Here is a 22,537-nt window from a genome sequence, read left to right as displayed (position 1 = left end):
AGCTGTTACTACAGAGAGCGAATAAAATGGCCGTCCTGGACTGCCAGCGAGTGGTGGCTAGATCTTGAAGATATCATAATTAATTTGAATAAAGCTCTTTGTGTGAATTGTAAATTATGAACCTCCAAGTGACGCATGCAGTAGGGAGATGTAAATGAAATGAAAAAAGGAAGACGGATTCGGCTAATAACCAACATACTCGTAAACCAGATGTGCCATTTTGTAAAAATTTAGTATGAAAGGTCTCTTCTCTTAGTTCTAAGAAGAGAGAAAGTTCGGCTATCGTTTCAAATGTTCCAGAAGACGTTGTCACGGGCAATGCATGTTGAAGTCCTCCCCTCTCCATACAGAGGTTCCAGGTTTTAGGAAATGCTCTCTATCTCTCTCTCTCTCTCTCTATACACAAACTTAGTCTTATCTAAATCTATATATACACGCAAGAATGAGTGTGTGTCCTTCACAGATGCAAAGTTATACGGCTTAGATCAAAAGTTCAATGGAACTAGGAACTGGAGAGCCATGCATTACCAGTCAGGCTTTTAAAGTCACACTCTCCGACCTGAACAAAAATTATCACGTTAGAAATTAATTCGACTGTTATGTATTTTACTTGGCTTTAAAATCACGTGCCACATAGTGGATACACATCGAGATTTGCACAAGAAAAGCTTTCTCAGAAAGAATGAATTTTCAATCAATTGGAGGCCGACTAGTAGTTTTTCCGGCACTGATTTGGCAGCCTTAATCACTTTCCTGGGAAAATAGAATTTCTCGTCAGAATAGAATGGTTCCAGCTGGGTATCCCCAAAACTATTCTTGCATGGATAATATGTTCGTATCATAAAGCTTACTTTGAAGAGTGGGACAATTTGTATACTGACTACAACGGATGTAAGTTCACTTGAATCTATGTGGTTGAAATTGCAATCTAATTGGGTTGAATTTAATTGCTCATTTAAAAGATGTTCCGGCAGTTGGAGAGAGGCAGTGGCCTGCCAATTCTTGGCTCCATGTGGGTGCCTATGATCAGTAAAACTTAACGGTAATTGATACTCCAGTGAGCAGGCCTCAGTGGCGATGACCTTTCTCCAACTAAACAAGATGTGCCTTCTAAAGACGCTCGGCTGGCTCCTTGAGAATTAAAATATTTATAATGAGAGGTAAATCTTGTAAAACGTTTCAAACTTTCTCATTTCAGGGAATGAACGGCTATCTTTAACAATAAACACAAAATCTTTCTTATTCTATATCAAACAGTTCGAGTCACTGGAAGTTAATACATAGGATAAAAATACAACCATATGTTTTATTGAAGCGAAGATAAACAATAGCCGTAGAGCTTTGCGTAGGCGACTATCAAAACGTGGTGCATTCACTTATAGAAAATACTGACTGGTTAATTTTTATCTGAAGTAACCATCATAAATTCTTACCGCCTCCCACGTGCTGGCCTGGAGAGCGCTAGTCTTAACAACTGAAAGCACCGATCAACAGATAGACTCACAGAGCAGATTCTGCTTTATATGGTGCCTAAATATCCTTCTCAGGTAAGGCTACCTCGCGCTTTTTTAATCTTCAACTTCTGACTTCTGACGATCTAATGCTCCCGCATGATCATTAGCATCATTATCTTAAAGTCTGGTTCGACTTTTCACCGAGAAAAAACTCGAATGCGAATCTCACACGACTTTCTCTTACAACTAGACAGACTGAAAAGTAGGAGAAAATGGCGCTTTAAAATCACAGACAGGAGTTAATGGGAAAACCTTATTGAGCATGTCCAGGTTCTTTCCTCAAGACTGCTGCACCGAGTAGTACGTACTCGTATTACAAAGCAGTATTTTGCAAAAAGCTGTAAACGCATTTTTTTTTTTTTTTTTTTTTGCAGTTCTACTCTTTAGGACAGCAACAACTTTGCTACAAAGCAGTCCAGAGAAAGTAAAAATTAACTGAATATGGAGTAAGAAGCGAACAACATACTGCTAATAAGGAATCGAACTAAAGGAAAGTTGACAGTGTGATTGATAACCACTAAGGAGGTTAAGACCTGTACTGATTGAGTTTCTAATTTTCTATGTCATCAGTGATCTAAGTAACCTTGTTGACGATAACCTTCCTAGCCTTATAAAAACTAGAACTTTACGTTGCAAGTGATAGTGTTGAAAGAATCGCGCATGCGAGATCAAACATTGATAGTAACTTATTATTTTTTCCTCACTAATTGAAACAATTGGATTACTGAATAAGTAAATTGTCTGAGAAAGCTGGCCATTTTGATATCTAAAAAAGATTATCTCTGGCTCATGGGAACTAAACACAAGGTCGTCGTCTATTAGTGAATGAATATTTAACGGTTAAATCAAGGAAATTAGGTGAAGATGAGAGAGGTCGTGTGGGAAATGGGGACATCAAGATGGAAAACCTGGCCTTATTCTTCTTGAGCAGATCTTTATTGTTCTACAAAGATATGCATCCGATAGGTGATTTTTATAAAATAGCCTAGACTTCAGATCTTTACGGGAAAACAACTAACAGCAACACATACAAGGGGAACATATTCACCTAGGGCTCGCCGAAGCAGATAACCTGTTCCCTAAATCTAACGTTTTTATCATTTCATTACGGCCAATTTCGTACGACAATCTTTCTCATCTCGTCCTCAGGCCATTTTAATCTTTAACACATTTTCTGTTAATAGATGAGAATCCGAAACCACTTATAATAAAGAAAAAGCAAGCTGCCCTTTTATTTCAGGTTCACCATGGGGTTAAATTTTGATGGATAGCAAGCTCAGTCCAGTGATGTTTATTGGACGGGGAAATGGACAAAAATTACAAATATGTGTCTATCACGCAACCATGAAATAAACTTCATTCTCAGCAGAGAGAATAATTTACTAGTGAGTAAGAAAAAGAGAATATTAAATAATTACTGAAGAGATTTGAACTCCACAGATATGATACGTTGGTGCCGGCTAGTTAAATGTAGATGTCAGCTACAGTTGCAGCTGCTGTCGTTTAGTTGTTGGACTGGCCACTGGTCTGCGTGCCAAACTAATTATTATTAATTCTCTGTGGTAGTTATTTACATACAGGTTTTTCAGAGTTAAATCTTCCATAGAAGAGATTATTGACATTGCATACTCTAGGTGATAAACCTCCTGCCAGTGACCTCGCCAGCTACTTGTAGACTTTCCTCTTCCGGTTGCACGAGGAAGTGTGGCGATCGTGTCCAGTGGTCGTTACCACCTCTCGAACTCAATGGTAGTAGATGGAAGGCGGTAAACTAGAACTGAAGGGAGCCACTTCCTTGAGTTTTCAACAGAATACAGATTCTTCCCAGAGTAAAATAAAAGTGGTTATATATTATAACCTCCAGAGGTATGTGTTTATGAGAGAAATGGAAAATCGCAAAAGCTCAAATTGTACATTTCGTCTGGGTACTGCCTGAAAGTTAGGGATTAGAATGGGTCACTTGGAATTACAACTTTGCAGGCATTCCCGGAGAAAGCGCCAACTACACTTGTTGCACATTTGCCCATGTAAAGCTTAGGGGGTTATATTAAATGAGTAGCTGAAATTGCGAGTGTGCAGAGTATCTTGGTAACTATGGCGGAAATTGGAGTAAGAGGAGTATCTACGGCAACACCATCTCTAAACAATAACCTAGTTCACTACTTGCTGGCTATTTACTTACTGGAGCATCTCGTAACAAACCGAGACGGTCAAATCTTTTGTTCGCTGCCATGATGCGAAAAGATGTGTTAGGAAGAACATGGTTATGGCATTGAGCATTAGACGGCAGGTGTTCTAATTAAAGAAGAGAAGGGGTAATTACCAGCTGATGCTGTACTCAAGTTATATAACAGAGATGTTTGTTAGTTCACAAACAAGTTGTCTGCCAGTTAATTAATTTAATTCTTGGAGCCAAGGTTGCTTCCGGCATAATCTATGCCGTGTACAATAAGTCCACATCTGCAGATATCTTAAATAGGATACATCATAAGCGTGCCGCTAGAAATAATAAGAAAATAAAAATCTACCACATTAAGTCTGTGTTCCTAAGCTTTGAATCGCTCCTCAGCATGAAGCTGAAGGTTTCACAGTTAGGACACTTTCTCCTTTTCTAAGGCTCCACGAGTGCTTGAAAATGAACTTGACTGGGCAGCTGTTCGTGAACGTCCTCTGAGTTCGCACCGCTTCTATTAGTAACCACTGCTGAAGTTTTGAAACCAAGCAGGGACGAGGACTTCTATTCACACTTCAAAGGCTGCGTAAAGAAACGACTCCCAACAGCTTTTTTAATTGGATCACTCACTTGTCAAAATAGTTCTGCTAAATTAAATTATAACATTTTTCCGGGAAGATGATTAAAGGCACTGCCTGGAAATTGGGTGATTAGTGGTCACTCTAATTAATGTGCCATTATTTCCTGCCTCAAAGCCTGTTTTAATGCTTTCATTAAAGTCAAAAATGAAAAACTTAATTACAAAAGTAGTTTTACCTTTCGGTAGAAATTATCAAATTTATTTCCAAGCAATTTAATAAATTGCGGAAAGCGACAATCGTATGAGCTTCCTTGTACACCTCTCATCAAACATCAAACCCAATTATTAAATAAGCGAGCTACAATACGACCCTAAGATAGAGCGCTGCTTTCATATCGAATTATCTATAGAATTCATACAGAGATACATACAGATTGGGCGGGTCCCCGCTAGATAGCTGTTCACACGGATCACAGCCACTCCGGCCAGTTCCCCCTCCTTCGAGCCCAAGTTTTTATGATGTCACAGCGTCAAACACAGCGAAGAGTGCGTCTCAGATGTTGCCCCAGGATGTGGGACATGTGGCGAAATGGAAAAAATAGCCAAACTCTCTCCGAAAGGGAAAAAGAAGTTACCCTGGAAGTTGCATTTGCGTTGGTCTTATGTTCCAATTTTTTCTCATGTCTATTTCTAGAATTAATGTATTCAATTAACGAATAAACAAATAAGAACACATCTAGCCTAAAATCTCTGACTTGTCTGAGAGTCGTTTTCCAAATTTTACTGTCGATCTTAACATTATCAATTTGTCAAAACAACAGGCGAGTATTAAGCCAGCTAGAGTGAGAATGAAGCAATTCGACTTGGGGAAACAAAGCCGACAAAATGTTGCCGTCATCTACATTCAATCATCAATTGAGAGAAATCTTCAGTTTAATCTTGACAAGGAAACATTGGAAAACGGATTAATAGTTTGAGACTTTGAGTAAGTCTAATATAGTAAACATTTAAAATTATTCCAACTCTTAACACAGGCTTTCTTACAAAAAGAGCCTGCTCGTAATCTTCCAAGATAATCTGCGTTGATACCTCTCTGATGTAATCGAGTACGCCCTGTATATTACCAAGGGCACAGAAAAGGCAGATTTACTCCATAGAACTGCCTCCATAGAACCCAATTTATTCCCCAGCCAGAAGTTCCCCCATTACGAATGTATTTTCCTCTATAATAGAAGGAAGTTTCTATGATGTTCTCTAACTTTGTAATCACACAAACAAACTTAGGTCTAAAGATTTTATTTGGAACATGTCTGCGGGGAAATTTTAGCTGAATTCTGGGAAAGAGGCGATATAATCTGAAAATCGTTTGAGCGTTATCAGCCATTTTTTGTTCTCTAATAATATCTAGAAGTGTTGGCACCTTTTCTGGGGAAATCCACATTTAGTATTTTAGTGCTGATTAAAAGGCTTGCCAACAGAACAAGGAAGTATCGTTCCGTTTTATATGGTCATTTCTTCATAATTCTTCTAAATAAATCTAATAAAAAGGAGAAGGTTAACGCTTCTATTACAAAGCGCTCCTTAAACAAATTATTTACACTCGATATGTATTGTCCTTGTTTACATGTGCGCACAAAACACCTCATTAACAATTTAATGAGAAAAAGAGAAATTAATTAAAATATAAGAACTTCTAGGCGTCATTAGTGAAACACTCTCGATAGTTTATCGTGTAATGTGACGCATGCGCACAAGATAGATGGATGATTAGGCGCCTTATGTTTGTGAGTCGGTGAATCTAAAATTAGAAAGAGACCAATCGAGATAACATCAGAACGAATGCCGAGGGCACCATAGCAGCATCCTTGTCTCTGTTCAGATGTTCTCTAACTCAACTTCCATACAGTAACTCAAACTTCACTCTAACTCACTCAAAAACTCAACTTCCGTAACTATTTCTGCTCACTAATCTCCTTAACAAATTCTTTCTTACCGCTGATTACATCAATAAACTTTGTTCAAACTTAAATTTTGTAAACAAAAAAAAAATGGTTTGTCAATTTTAAAGAAGTTCACTAAAATAGCAAAACTTCCTTTTAAAACGGATAGAGAAAATAAAATGAATGAAACGTGATGTCGCAGCTCCACCAGAACCTTCCTTAAAGCTAATCGCAACACCAAGTCATAGGCTACATATCCATCGTCAGCAATCAAAGAAAACCCTTTGACGTCTGTCAAGAAAATCTTAAATCCGGTATCTGCAGAGCACTTCCGCTAAACGCACTGGATACAAATCTTTTAAAATTTCGTAAGGTAATTTACTTGCTATAAATGGCTCTAAAGTTTCTGGTTTGGTCTAGCATTATTTGTACGTACTAGTGTATACAACATAACAACCTAAGCTCAGATTATCTATTACTTTTTGTGAAAACTCGTTACTTCCTTTTACGAGTAGTGAGAGAAAATTAAAAGTAATTTTATTGTCAGGACATGTAAAGAGGTCTAATATTAAGTATCGCTTGGTTGCCCAAATTGAAATAATGATCGGACGACATCCTGAAGAAGATGAACTTCAACAAATTGGAATGTAGATAATGACTGCCCAAAAAAATTCAAATTCAATTTTCTCCTTCAGTTTGCCCAACAAGATAACCAGTTAATAGGTACAGTGTGCAGCTTCCACCACACTACTACGTTAAACAACCACCATACTTTTGGGCAAAAGGATGAAGCGGACAAAATGTTAATAAGCCACAGATTTATAACCATTGACTGCAAATAGAAATTTCGCGTTCAACAATACAACAACAAAGTCAGCCAAGGTAACTGAGTTTGCTCAGAGGCTCAGCTACTGAGTGCGACTCCGTTCCAATTTCTCTTACTCAGATGCTCGTGTGATAAATTGTGTGCAACCATCTCGGTCTAATCCTCAGAAGATATATACGGGAGTAAAACATCTCCTTAGACGGAACTTCATATACCTTCTCCCCAAAAACCACAGTAAATCGATTTTCCCGGAAAAGGTTTAAAACCAGACTAGTCCCCAATTACCAGTGAATATTTAGTAGAGAAGTTCCAAACTGAACAGCTCCGTAGAAAATGGTTTCAAAATAAAATTTTGGGTTCCCAATAAAATAGTAATTGGAAAATAAAGTTGAATTTGTATTTCTAACCAGCTTGGGCGGGCCGAAGGGGAGAATATTTTGGTTGCTTATTCTAAATATAGGAGCCGTACAATTCTATTCGGAAGTAATGGAGTGCTGTAGATTACAGTTTGGCTGGGTGAGGGAAGGATCAATCAGTCTCCATGGCACGTCGGTCACTTCCGTCTGCTGACATCCTCTGAAGCTCTCTTCGGCCAACCTTTTGTCCTTCTCAGCTTCAATAAACACTTTTAGAACCTTATTCTCCTTCACCAGTTTCTTGTTTATTTCTTTTCGTTTTGTCGCATAATGTTCACCACTCATCCCTAAGAAATAAATTAAGAAAAAAACTAATTTCAATTTTACGATTTTGAGCTTACAATATCTTCACGCCCATCTAAGGTCATATCCTAAATTAGAGCACGCGCGCAAACCCAACTCGGAAGGCCTTAAACATGTATTTCCGGTGAGAATTAATGAAAAAGAAGCACTTTGAGAAAGTACAATATTATTTCCCCATGCTCGATCAACCTGCCACTGGCTACGCTCTTGTATGCAACATCCAAGAGTCTCCTTCTCCGGATGAAAGCCGCACACCAGCGTGCTGCCTAAAACTTTTAATTCCATTCAGTACACTACTCCTCAAGACGGAAATACTGGCAGAAGGAAGAGCAGAGAAAGTGATATTGCGGTGGCAGTAATGGGTGCACTCGACTTTCCTTTCAATGTTGGTTAAATATTGGTAACACAGGTAACTGGGCTCGATTTCAAGCAATTCTGAAAGTTAGTTTGTTGAATGGCCGAAGTGGAAGGATTAGTTCTAGACAGATCGGTGAAGAATTGTGCTTTTCACTTTTCCCTTTCTGTTTTCTTCTTTTTATATTTTCCACCGGTGAAAGTGGAATAAATAACTCGATTTTCATGGCCCACTTGTTAGCCAATCACCATTCAAAATGCTGCTAGTTTGTTGTTGATTCCCACCTCCCAATAAGTGTGTTTTCCTTAGTTTGCGAACATTAACAGATACATCCTCTCATTTAGAATACCATAAACTTCTGTGCTGCCTTAGAAGTCATTTTGTAGGTTTTCGTTAAATTCCACACACACTCCCCAATGTTTTATTCTGTGGAAGAACTCTGGTGGTCTCTCTTGCGCAATCTGTTGGAATTTGTAAAACTTCTTCAAACCATTTACGTATATCTAAAATAACTGCGGGATGGAGATGGTACACGAGCTGTACAAAGCATGAATAACGAACAAGGTTACTACTCTCAGCATCACTCACTCAACTCCCTAAATCTTGTGCATTAGATGGGGATTTTCTCTATTCATACAATAAATGTCGAGCTTCCTCAAATGTCCGCGTTAATATTCTTTAAAATAATAGATTTCCGGTGTAGGACAGAAAGTTAGAACCGGCTGCTGTGCCTACACAATTTCTGCAGGGTTCGTTATCGACAAAGATATCGATTGGTCTAATGTACTCCGTACAGAGCGGTATAAAATATGAAAGCCGAACGTATGCATGGAGAATGTAGTCTTCAGAGTGCAGAACATTGTGCAGTGCACGTGGCTGACTGCCCTTGTACAGGGCCCAGCACGGGAACTGGCTAGTGGAGCGCACACACCTGGACCCAACCGTCCCCTTCCATACTCTCCCTAGATCAACTTCGCAGCATCTCTTGTGAATGTAAATCTAGTTTCAATCACAAGTTTAAACTCGCCGCCAGATAAATTGCAATCGTTTCAAATCAACTAAATTTAGTTTTGAGGTCCCCCGGATACAAAAAAAAAGCTTTTACCAATTGGTCTATTGAGTGTAGCTCTAAAAGGAAAGAAAGTGCCAGTTTAGTATTTGGTTAAGGAAGTGCCATCGGAAGAAGGAGCCACAAGGTTCTGGTCACAGTCCGTCTACCGGAAGTATACTGAAATAATTTTTCAGTTTTATCAACATTTTCTCAAAAACGGCTCCAACAACTTCCTAGAAACTAACTGAATATGAAATCTAAAACTAATTTGAAATTTTCTTCAGGAAGATTCGAAAAGGGCACTTCTGGAAAAGTGGGGTTAGGTTTTCCTTTAAAATACCATGTCTATTGCATTGTCTTAGCGCCTGTATAATTTTATTAAGAATCAATTTTGAGACTAAATTTCCAAATTTGAAGAAAATCAGCTAACCGGAAATGCCACTTACTGAAAAACTTTTTCAGTCTTTTGAGATTTTTCCGAAAACTCCTACGATTTCCTTAAGGCACAATAAGCCTCTTGTGGCTGCGGTGCCGTGGGGTATAGGTCCCGTCCCGCCCGTCTAAATCTATCTCCTTAAAACTTGTGCACTAATTCTATTTCTGGGATCATAAATTGTATTCGAACAATTTCCCCTGAAAATTCGATTAGCGGGAAATACCGCTAATCGACGATCCCCTCTCTTGTTTTACTCTAATCGAGTTTGGAGAAAATGCTTCAATCAGAAGCATTTTTTTACTCAACGGATTGTTCATTTTCTCAAATATGAATCCTTAGCTTTTCTGTGAACTTCGTAAATGTGTTGCAAACTTTTTATCATTTTTCAAGAAAAAATTCGTTTGCAATTTGAAGAAATTTTGTATTAAAACATCTTTCGGTAATGTGATTATGTCAGAAAATTGTCATGGCAATGGAGCGGAAACCTCAAGAGCTGTTTCAATAATACTTTCGTAAAAAAGGAAATAATTGCTATTACCGCGGGGCCCGAGTGAAGCTCTGTGACTCCACGGTACACAATGACGGGTACTACCGCCGGCTCCATACTGGGCACCTTTTGTTCTTCTAGTATAGTGCGGTCAGAGATTCTTTTCTAGCAGCACTCAACGAATTCAATCCCACAGGTCTACCTTTCATCTATTTAACACCATTGTCTTGTTAGGCTACATTGTCCAATACAGATTTTATAAATACAACTACATAGACTGATAATATACTCTTTAAATGAGCCAACTCTAATTAACCTTTAATTATTGTCAACACTATTTTAATTAAAGTGAGTAGAGATAAAATTGTATTTAATGTATACGGTAACAGCGTTCAGCATCCCGAACCGTGAAGAAGCTCCTCCAGATAAAGGGAATCATTGGGATTGGAAGATAGAAATACAATACAGAGAATGGTCTCCATGAAGGCCATGAAAGTCCTTTCTCACGTAAAAACTACTCTAAAACGGATTTTAAAATTTACGATAGAATGAAGGCCAATAACCAGTATGAAATTTTATATTACCAAATCCGTAGGGCACATTGTATAAAGAGTAATCAAATTAAAACATCTGGCGTGAACTCCCCTACCACTTTCTTTTACTGCGAACTGTTAAATAAAATTTGTTGGATACTTAGAAGTTGATTAGGAAAAAATTAAAAATGTCTGCGTAAAGATAAAAAGTGAAATGGTTGAAAGGTTGTGAACCGGCCCCTTGTTTGCGATTAAAAGAGTTGACTTAAAACAAATGATCCGATTCGATTATTTATCATTTTTCATCTACTTGGAGAAAATTAAAAATATACTGCATTAAAAATCTATATTTAATCAGTTTAAAGTTTTTCTCAAATTTGTAATTTCAGCAATGCTGTGACTAATTGTAAAGCCCGCGAAACATTCTTGTTTTGAAGGAAAGGGAAAGGGTACTTTAGAAATAGCCGTTCCACAGGAACTCCTATAAAATACAATTTACTCAAAAAAATGAGGTCGTGAGGTTTAAATTCTACGAATAAGGAAAAATCCCCCACTGATGAAGGAAGTCAGAAGCGACCCAGAATCGAAACTGAATAATAAGTTTGGACATTTCGAGTTGTGTTATTCACAATCACACTCACAGAATGGAAAAGCTTGTCCAGGTTTAAGGCACAAATTCAATCTCAAAGCGCGACATTAGCAGCTAAAGAAAAGAAAAACTTAGCTTTGCAAAAAAAAAAAGCAAAGTGTTAGAGTAGACTAGCTTGAAAACATAATAAATATTCTAACATTGTAATGAAAAAGATGTTTGGCAACACTGTAGAGTGGGGCACATGCAAGTTATGTTCAGATTAAATAACAAAGTACTATTTCTTGTATTGCCCCCTATTTGGCGGCAAACCTCTTTTAAAAAGAAAATTCTGATTATTTGCAGTAAATGTACCTTTTTCACCTTTGTGAGCGCTGCAGTGGCACATCGTGCTGACGTCACTCTTTAACCTTCCGAATATGGTTAACTATTGGCTATTTGGTGATGCGAACGTTTTATTAAGGCAGAAAGATAATTTAAAGACATTTCCTTCTTTTTTAAACTTGGTAAATGAGTATTCCTGATTATTTTGGATTTTGAGATTTCTTAGATGAGTCCCAATACCCAGAATTCTAAAATATGGTTTTTGGAAAAAGTTCTTTAAGAGTGTGAGTATTTTGACACATTTGCTGCAGAAAGCGAGAACATCTTATATGAGCCTGGTCATTAACTTAGCGATGAGAAGCTCTCGGCCGAATGGGCCAAATAGGCTTTCCCCCAAATCGCGTCATATCTGGTAATGTATGCTCTCAATAGTAACAAGATTAACAAGAATTAAAGACGAAAATAAAATTCCAATTACGAAACTGACGCGATCGTAATACTTCCTGTTGTAAAAGATACGAGAAATACTGGGAAGTAACTTAGGGAGGAAAGGAGAAAGAGTTCTGTCGTTTTATTTCATCATTATCAAAACAATTACCATCAGTATAACTGAACTGGTCAACAGGCCAGCAAATGATTGAATACTCATTATAAGAACAGTTAAGTCTGCCATGAAGCTGTGTGGCCAACGCCAGAGCATTCCGAACATAACTAATTGAGTCAATGTTTTAATTTATTCGTCCGGACTGAAGTAAGTCCCTGCAGAACGCTGATAGTTCATTGAACATAACTAGATAAATGGGAACATTTCCTACTCTAGTGAATACTTGTAATAAGTTCACCAACCTCAAGCTAATTTGTAATTGTTACTAATTTCTTCCAATTAACGTTTCATAACCACTAAATCACTTGAACCAGTTATAATTTTTCGGAGTATATTGCAAGTGATTTGAAGACTGGACATAGACATTGATTTGGGAAGATTCAAAAGTGTTTTCTGGGTCTACTTTAACTCAATACCGGTAAAACGAAAGAAAGTTCAATAATTGTGCATAACACAGACACACTTTTCGGCCAACTGAGCCGTCTTCAAGAAAATCTCAAGGTGAATAACTCTTTCCTTGGTAGTAGTTCCTGTCCAAGCACTGTAATCACCAAGTTATGGCGTCTGATATACACAGTTTCTGCCTCCTGTTTATTATTTTATGAACTTCTTGTTAAAATATCATGAAGAGAGAGAGGGAGAGACCAGCGCTTTTTCTAAATCACAGATAACAGATACAAAATTTTAATCCCAGGAAATATTTTCATTAAACTTAGCATTATAAGAACTCATTAAACCCTTGTTAATATACAAATGATAGTAAGTGTCCAAATCGATTTAAAGTGAATCAAATAATAAAACTAAATCAACAGGAATGTAATGAGATAAAAAGTTTGTAGAAAGTAGAATTGGGACATAACTCTGAAGTAGCACTTTAAAAAGGAGACCAGCCTCCACACCAAACGCAATGTCCTTGGGAGAATTCCCTTGGAATTTAAACTCATAGATCTATATGTAATCAATTCTTATATGTTTTAAGAAAATGGAGCAGTTTTTGACAAAACCTAAAAAAAAAGAAAAATCGATTATGCAGTGATTCAATCTAGTTGACTGAATTCGTCCGAAATTATTCGGCTTCATAGTGAATTAAGCCAAATATCTAATTTTGAACTCTTTTACGATTTTTTCTCTTTTTTTTACTGAACCTAAACGCACAAATTAGTAAAAACCAATTTTTGGTTCTCAGGAAATTCAGTGTAGCTGGTAAAAACAAAAATCTAAAATCTGATCGATCGTCATTTTTCTTTATAAGAGAAGAAATGAAAATAAAACTCCGTTTTCAAAGAATTTCAAATTCTCAAGTAATGATCCCCCTCTTACTAAATCAGTAATAAGAAGATAAAACAATTTTACCATTTTGAATTATCTAAAATAAATTTACTTGACATTTAAATTTTTAAAAATAATCTATTCAGATAATGCAAGGTTGGAATCAAATTTGGATTTAAAATAACATGCATAGTTAATAGGGACTTGCAGTCTCAGTTAAGGTAACCTTCATTGTAACCTCTTCATGAAAAAAGTCTCAAGGTTAGAGCAAACTTTGTATTATAGATAAAATTAACAATTCAATAAGTGTATTAAAATTAATTATTCATAATATGTTACAGATTAATTGTTCTTTTTAAATTTTCATGACATTTAAGCAAAACTTGTATGATTTTTGGGAGCACGTCACAGAACAGATTAGTTCATTCAAATCTACTTAATATTTAGTAGTTTTTTAAACGAACTTTGAAGTAAAAATTAGCTCTTCATTAGATTTAATAAAAACAAGAAGAATTTTCTTGAAATTTCTGTATCATCAGTCCACGTTTTTGGTAACTTATTAAGGCAGATCCGTTTTGGGTAGGAAGTTTTTTCAGAGTTGTCGCTGTGGTATTGTTCTTTTAAGTAATAATGAAGCGGCTATTAATATATGTATATTAATAGCCGCTATATATATATATATATATATATATATATATATATTCTAAATGACTTACCAGCACTTTTGTGAATCTCCTTTCTAATTCCATCTGATCGGTGGGCATTGGTAATTTGGAACGAACGCTGGCCCTCACACTCGACCTATACAGGTCTACCGGAGGGGCAGGCTGATGAACAGCATCTCCGTTGGAAGTCTTGACGCTAGTCGAGTTTCCCATTTTTCCCTCTGAGATAAGATCACATAACAATTTTTTTTTTTTTTTTCACTAAAGCACTGCACTGTTTTTATAAAATAAAAATTAATTGATTTTTCTAATTGAAAAAAAATGTGTTAACACAATAACATTTAAAAAAACAAAAGCACTCCTCGATTTGAGGCGGTACATTCAACAGGTGATACCCTCACATGGCTTACTGCTAGCTTCGTTAACTTCAGCAGCTCAGGGCCCGAACCAACACAACTAACTGAACTGGAATTGCTGGAAATTAACAACTGTCTTGTTTAGATTGTGCGCACGCAGCCAGTTTAGTGAGCTTTTGCACACTCAGCACGATCTTTGGGCAGCAAGACAAACTATAATAAACAAGCAATGGGCTCTGTTCTCTTTACCAACCGAATCGTCTCTCATATTAAGAATAGTTTAAAATAAATAAATTAAAATAGTATAGCATAGTAAATTTTTGGAATTGAGGTTCTTCAGCTGAATAAGTTATTATTAGAAAATGTTGTGGTATGTGTTCTTAGATTCTTCTAGGACTCTAAACAAAAAATTACATATAAAAAGTAAAGTACGAGTATCTTTTGTATCCACCCATATTTTAAATACTAAAATAAAATTGAATATAATTTAGTTTTATGGTGAGGTTTTAGATCTCTTATAATAGATTTCTCTCTTCCTAGACGTTTCTTCCAGCTCACTGACTGTAGGCTGGACATGAATTCCGCTTTTAATATCTTTCGTGCAATACTAAATTAAGATTTTTTTTATTACAATGCTAAACGTAGTACTTTTTCACATGCCTATTGGCTCCTCCGGATCTCGTTGGCGGGGAAATGGCGGAGAGTTTTTCTCAACATTTTTTAAAAAAAACCTTTGAATTTGAATAAACATAGGTGGAACTAACGAACAAATAACGATTGTTAAAAAAGTTTCAAATTTAAAAAACTGAGTACTCTAATATTCATGTTTCTTAATAACTTAGCAGCTTCTCTTTTAAATTTTAAAGATTGAGCAGAGGAAGAAGATGCGAAGAACTAATGTTGTCCAAAAGTCATCAATAAATTTGTCTAAGGGTACTTCAACGCGTCGATCTTGCCACTTGCATCCTTGGCGTTTTTAATTGTTATTGTTCATTTTTTAATTAATTTTTATTGTTTTGATTTAACAGTTATTCTTTTTTTTTATTATCCATCAAAATTTGCCTGACCTAAAAATCTTCCGTTAAAATTACTAACCACGTTATGTGCTTTTGAATCCACTTTATTAAAAATAGACACTTGTTATTAACTAACTGATATTGATATGTTTAATGTTTTTAAACATCCAATACTTATACTATTTTTTATGCTCGTAAACAATTAAAAAAAAAAGATTTTTTTATCCGTTGATTGTAAATTATACATGTGCGAAATATCCTTAAAAGATACTTTTACTAAGAGGGCAATTACATACAACTTCAGGCGATATTAACCTTCTTAGGTTATAACCTGATATCAAGTTTATAACCTTCTATATAACTTTGTCAACCAGGACCAGAAGGGTGGAAGCCGAGTGAACTTGAAAAGCTGAGTAATCAAAGGCAATAACTGATACTAATATGTCACTGGAGGAATTGGAGAGATTAAACCTTCCAATTGAAACGATTTCTAATGTTTTAAGGAACAACGATGGTGTATCACTAGATATGGTATGTTACACAGTTAATTTTATTTTGAATGTAATTTGTTTGTAGCCAGATATTTATTAATATTTTTCTGGATTAATTTTACCCAAAAAGTCAATTGTGATATTGCAAACCGGTTTAGTGATGTAGGAACTTCAATCTCATTCTATTTTATAAAGTTAATTTTATGTAAGTGGGTCTATCACAAGTGGCGCCTTAAGAAAATTTTATTTTTGTCTAAACGGGTTTCTGTAGCCAGGTAGGGATTTAATATTGTTTTCTCGTCTTATTTAAAAGATAATCCTTTATGAAAATGGCATATTAGTATACCAACAGGATTGTCAGGTGCGCTAAAATGTAAAGTCCGAAAGATTCACTAATTTCATATTTCATTGTAAACTAAATAACCTACTAATCACTGAAGGAAGAACTGCCTTTATTTCAATATCATTGGCTTTCATCAAATACCGAATTTTCAGGTCGGTAATCCATATGTTTTTAGCCTTAATTAAATAATCCAGATTGTGTTCTGATCCAATTGTAGTTCACTTTGATATCTGTCATACATCTTTCCCAATCGATCAGGAACATATTCTTCTATTTGCCTCTTTCTAATAAGTCCATTGCGAATATTTTCATTCTGGTTTTCTACAAACTACGAACACTTTACCCAAGAAGTGTGCCACCATCTCTTAACGATAGCGTGGCTGGAGATCAACCCTCTATTTCTCAAATAGGAACTATTTCCCGTGATCAATTCCGAAACAATTTTTAGGATTAATTTTAACTATAAATATTTTAGGTTGAGCACCGTGGATAGATGGCTAGGTTGTTTGCAAAATATTTCTGAAACTGCTACACAAGCACTGGGCATGAGAAAGGTTGCGTTGATAGTAACTTTGCCGCTATGTACACTCTTTCTCTTTAATTATAAGAGCCCATTTGCATTCTCTTATCATCTTTAATGAGCCGTATGGACGAAATAAATTCTTAAAAATGGTTTGGGTATAAGAAAATATTCTAATATCTTGAATCCGTTGAATCCTAAGCATCTGTCTATCACACACAAGAATCATCCTGACTTCTGCTTGAAAAACAATAGTTATCTGACTGAGATGTTGACTTATTTGCTTTCTACCAGAACACAACTGTGTTCTATTTCTGGATTCGTTTATAAAAAAGATTAGCGTTTCTGTTTCTGTGTTAATTTTTGCCTTTTGCTATTTAAACTTTGTGATTTAATTTAACCGGAAAATCTTTTTTAAAGTGTGCTTAATCCAGTGCTACATGTAGAGAAGTATTAAGTATTTTGAGTATCAACGAAGAAGCGCATTGACTTTTATTCTTTTTAAAGATTATTGATTGCAGTGATTTTTTTTTCATAACTTTTTTTAACAGGTTCTCAGATATATCCTTTTTAAAAGTGGAAATGAAGAAAATTTCCATTTATATTCGGAAACCATCTTCATTGATCTGATGGATGTAGCGAAAAGATTTAACAATGACATCGGAAAATTGGCTTTGGATAGTATAATCAATATGACCGCGTCCGAGACTGGCAGGAACTTGATTTCTAGAGGACTGGCAGGTCGGCTAATTAGTTTTACTTTAAAAAAGGACAGTGTTTTGGCTGATCATGCGTGTAAAGCATTGGCAAACATTACAAGAAGTGAAGAGAAATGTAAAGAAGTAGCTGAAGAGTTCATTGATGCTTGTAGTTGGGGAGACCTTATGAATGCAGTTAGTGATAAAAGCTACAATGAGAAGGGCTTAAGGTTGGAGTACCTTGCTCAGGTAGGTTGCTTTGTTCATTGATTTAAAGATACATAAATTCTACTAGTTTATTTCTCTTAACTATCCTCGTTAAAATTTTAAACTTGTTATCGTACAGATCTACTCTTAAATCGGTCCAAATTATCAAAACTAACACACTCAAACAATCAAGGGATCTAAAAATTGATATTTTCGGTGAAATTCAAATTAGAAAATCCTTGGTGCCAAAAAATGTCTTAAAAAGCAATCTTTTGTCGCAATAACATGGATAATGATAACTTCTTGTTTTAGGTTGTTGGAAATATGACCCAGTGTCAGGAATTTCGATCAGATTTGCTGTCCCCAATAACAGGCTATTTCCAACGACTTCTATCAACATTAATTCAGGGTTCAACTGTGATAGAGCGACGTGGGATTGCTTCAGCTGTATTCAATTGTATGTTAGATCCTGAAAAACATTTAATCTTACTGAACGAGCCATTTGAGATACTGCCTGTACTTTTGTATCCACTTGCAGGACCTGAAGAATACGAGGTAGCCATTATAAACTTATTATAGTAATAACTATCAACTTCAGAAAGACTTTTTTTCTTCCTGTCACAAATCTCAAAATCTCAGCCTTAAGATGAAATTTGTATGCAATAAAATTCCATTCACATTTAACCTTATCTTCTTACATTTTATTTCTCTACCACAAAAAAAAACAGAGTGAAAAAACTTAGCTGGTTTAAAAAAATAATCGTTCGAGGAAATTTTAGAATACAAAAAATGGTACATTTTGGTTTTTACGTAGCAATTAAAACAATGCTTTTTTAGAAATTAGGATTAAGCTCAAAGGATGAACTTGTTAGAGCAATGTACCCTTTGTCCATTCTCAATTTAATGAGGCGACTAAATATACTTTTCTTAAAAAATATACTTTTAGTTTTATAATTAGCTTTAATAATAATAATTTAATTATACTAAGCTTTAATTCATTAGTGACCATTTTGTTATTTGGCGTTAAGGGAAAAGTATATGTGAATCATTCAAATGTATTATGATCGTTTTTAGATTACTTTTTCCCCCGATATTTTAAAAAGACAGTTCTACAAGGTAATCGGTCATTAACGGTTGGGATTATTTTTAGAGCTTTAGCGTTCTGATAGGAATAAAAATGAAAAATAACTTAATTTATCTGTTTACAGGAAAGTGAATATGAGAAACTTCCAATAGAATTGCAATATCTACCCGACGATAAAACTCGTGAACCAGATTCCGAAATCAGACTTCTCCTGTTGAAATGTTTGTTACTGTTGTGCCGGACCAGACAACCACGTATCTTTGTTAGAGATAATGGAACCTATTTAATTTTACGAGAATATCATAAATGGGAGAAAGATGCCCGTCTGATATTGGCCACTGAGAATGTAGTGGATGTTCTGATCAGAACTGAAGACGAAATTGGAGTGAATGATTTAGCATCAGTTGATGTACCATCAGATATGGCCGAGAAATTTAATAAAATGGATAATGATTATGTTTCATCTGCCAGATTAAATGTTTAATATTTTAATATGTATAGTAAATATCAACAATTTAGCAGTAAAAATCCTTGTGTTATTATACAGAGCAATAATCAAACTGTTAGTAGACTTAGTGTGAACTGTTGTACTGGCGAATTTCAAGCGAAATCGCTCTTATGTGTACTGCATTCATTGGTGTGAATAGTTACTAGTTCCACTTAAGATTTATATAAGCATCTTCTGCTAATTAATAAAGTAATGCGCAAGAAAGTTTGGGAAAGTTTTTAAAGTATTTGTTGGAAGGTGATGATATTAAATTTCCAATGTGATAGGGTTTCAACAGAGGAATGAAATATCATGTGGGTTCTGGTAAATTTGGCAAATGTGTTTACTTTAGTAAATGCATCTGATAAAATTGAAAAAAAGCAGAATTATTCAAATAATTTAGTGTTTACTTTTTCTCAATCTTGGATTAATTTCACAAATGTTCTTCAGAAGTGAACGTCACAAGAGGCTCAATTATATTTATTTATTTTTTCAAAGGCGTTTCAGCCCTTTAAACCTGTCTTCTCTATTTCCAAAATATTGTTTTAAAACTATGTATTGTAATGTTTTAAAAACCTCCACAAACTTTATTTTTATGTGCCAATTTAGAAGGCCTAATTTTTTGTTTTTGTTTGTTTTTTTTAAATAAGTCTTATTAACGGAGTAGCTATTATATTTTTTAACCATATCTTTTTTAAACATATCATTCATGAGTAAAATTTAATTTTATTGAATAAGGAGAAAAAAATAAATGGAATTATTGAGGGGAACTGCATATTTCTTTTTGCAATCAAAAGTGTATTTTTTTCAATATTGCAAGACTGATTTTTTAATGGTTTTAAGGTTGTTTGGTTAATATGAAATTTTTAGTTTTAAGTTCATAATTTAACGTTTTAGTAGGTGAATCGGTTTTAAACAAATTCTCACGTTTTTTTTTTTTTTTTCAACCGTCCCATTATCATACTACGATTAGAGATTAGAAATAAAGAAACCGATTGAAACAATTAGGTTGATTTTAAATATAAAAATTATTGAACTAGCTATCTAACCAATATGGCTTAGTAAGTATCGACAAATACTAGTTACTATACAGAACTCTCAAAGGTACGTCGAATTTTAAAATTCTGTTTCCATTAACCAGTTAAAAGAGTTATAAGTTATTTAGCTGAATGTGAAGCAACATTTTATGAATAAATTAAAGAATATTTTTCAGTATAAACCCCTTGACTTCAGCATACTTATTCCACTTCACGCCTAGTGATCTGAAGTCCTCAGAATAGAAAGTGACTTCTTGCTGTTTCAAAAATCTCTTTAACTCTTCGCACTACATTGTGATCAAAAGATCGCTAGCCAGTATACATCAGGCTGGACTGTTAAGGGGGTGGTTAAGCTCCATGGAGCATACATTGTTTGTTATTACCAATAAGTTTAGATAATAAACACTTTTTCTTTCATGTGATCTTAGCATCAACTTATTTACATACATTTTTCCCGGATCTTTAAGTTATGGTTATTTGTTATATGGAATGCGGGTCATCTTTCAATTTATCCCTAAAAATTCTTAAGATCTTTTCTTCAGTTTCCGATTTCCTGTTTTGTACACAGTTGCCTTCAACAACTTTCTATCAAGAACTCCAGATATTTTGTTTTACTAATTAATCTCCAATCCACATTTATGTTTGCATTCTTTGAATGTAGAAGCGCCTTGTCTATAGCGTACTAGCCTTACAGAGAAGTAAAATCTGAGATTAATTCCTATTCAAGTCAGCTCTTCTTCTTCCTCTATTTCTCGAATACCACACTGAGTCTTCTGACTCTGGCGGTACGCGCTTCAAGCCCCATTTTCCGGTATAAGAATTTTGAACTAAATCGGTTACGTTATTAAATCAGTGTTTTTTGGTGTTAAGATCATGCTCTTATTTCCGGGTTAAAAATATTTGTTTTAATTTAGTACGACAATTTTAAAGAATTTTTCGGCCCATTTGCTTCAGTCGGTTAGGAGCAAATATTTTTATCTCTTGCTAATTAATCTAATTTTCCATTAATCTTACTAAAATAAATACGATTCTTTTTTACTTTTTCGAAGTATTAAAAGTTTAAAATTTGCTCAAATTTATCATGAAATAAAATATATATATTTATAATTATATTTGATAAAAAAAAAACTATTACAGCTAAGTTTTAGAGAATTTGTTTATTATAGTCTGTGATAAATTATTTGTCATGCAGCAGTACAAGATTTTATTGTATTTTATAATAAATTTATATTAGAGAGAAAATTAATACATAAGATGTTAATGAGAGTGGAAATCGGATATGTATACGTGTTTGTTAATGCTATGAATAAAGTTCTTGCGAACCATAATACTTTTTTATCATTGAAACTCTATTTGGGCCTTTGTTATTTTATAACTTGTAAAGATTCAATGGGGAATGTAGCTGACCTTATTTAAAATCTCTTTGGAAAGTGCTCTGAACGTATGAAACAGAAAATGTAATTGATCGCAAATATTTCTGTGAGAAGGCTTCAAGCTCTGTATGGGATAGTTGAGTACGTACGATTAATTTTGCCCAAGGAAGTTCATAAGTGGAATACAGTAAGAAAGTTGGATGTACTATATGTATGTACAAACGTAGGAAACAGTTTTCTCCTTTTTCATTCTTTATTTTTGCTAGTCGACGGCACACGAGATTAGCAAAACAATATTTAAAAAACAAAGAACTTGATGGCTACTCCATCAAGTTAGTGTGGTAATTTTATTTTTACTTTCTCTTTCTAAAATAAGTATTGCGATAATGTAGATTTGCTTATTTCCGTGTCTGTCTGCCTGGTTTGAGTGGGATTCATTTAACTACGTGATCGGCACCACCTGCCTCTAAATAAAGAGGAATTGTCTGCACCACAATAATTTCTATGCAATTGATTGCTCCAATTTGCACTATATGGCTGATAATGTTCATTGACCCACACTCCAAGCACTTCAATTACTTTGTTATTATCAGTTCTATGAGAAAAATTGAACAGTGGACATGGGCTCGTTAACAAGGTCAGTTTTGCATTGATTAATACATTTGTATGGTTGATTATATCAGAGGAGGATGGAGGCCTTTTATTTTTCAGACCGTCATTTATTTTTAAGTTTCCTGCACCGTTTTTTCAGAAGAGGGCCTTTCGTTTTTTGAGAGGTATACTAGAGGGAAGACTTATCTGTTCACTCTAGATTTTCGCTCGTTAGTCTATTTTTGACAGCGTTTTTACTGCAAGGGTCA

General features: G+C 35.0%; 2 protein-coding genes across 4 annotated transcripts in view; one reads left to right on the top strand and one right to left on the bottom strand.

Moving 5' to 3' along the window:
- Frl (formin-like protein) overlaps positions 1–14,534 on the bottom strand; it is a 115,364-nt gene extending 100,830 nt beyond the window's left edge. The window contains exon 1 of one of the 3 annotated variants that reach the window (XM_074115370.1): positions 14,117–14,534. In XM_074115370.1, coding sequence (XP_073971471.1) covers positions 14,117–14,278 — 162 coding nt within the window. In that variant the 5' untranslated portion in view covers positions 14,279–14,534. The remainder of the gene's footprint in view (positions 1–14,116) is intronic. The other 2 variants (XM_074115368.1, XM_074115369.1) reach the window with 2 other exon arrangements.
- Positions 14,535–15,775: 1,241 nt separating this feature from the next.
- LOC141447626 (protein HGH1 homolog) lies at positions 15,776–19,482 on the top strand. The gene is made up of 4 exons (XM_074115367.1): positions 15,776–15,968; positions 17,343–17,738; positions 18,009–18,251; positions 18,905–19,482. Exons 1-4 carry the CDS (start codon positions 15,879–15,881, stop codon positions 19,262–19,264), a joined length of 1,089 nt encoding a protein of 362 aa, XP_073971468.1. The 5' UTR covers positions 15,776–15,878; the 3' UTR covers positions 19,265–19,482.
- Positions 19,483–22,537: the final 3,055 nt, after the last annotated feature.

This window comes from Rhodnius prolixus, unplaced genomic scaffold, assembly GCF_049639745.1.
Source record: "Rhodnius prolixus isolate KJV_2025 unplaced genomic scaffold, Rpr scaffold_7, whole genome shotgun sequence".
NCBI classification, from domain to species: Eukaryota; Metazoa; Arthropoda; class Insecta; order Hemiptera; family Reduviidae; genus Rhodnius; species Rhodnius prolixus.
Note: the sequence above shows the minus strand (reverse complement) of the source record. Positions and strands in the feature narration are given on the sequence as shown.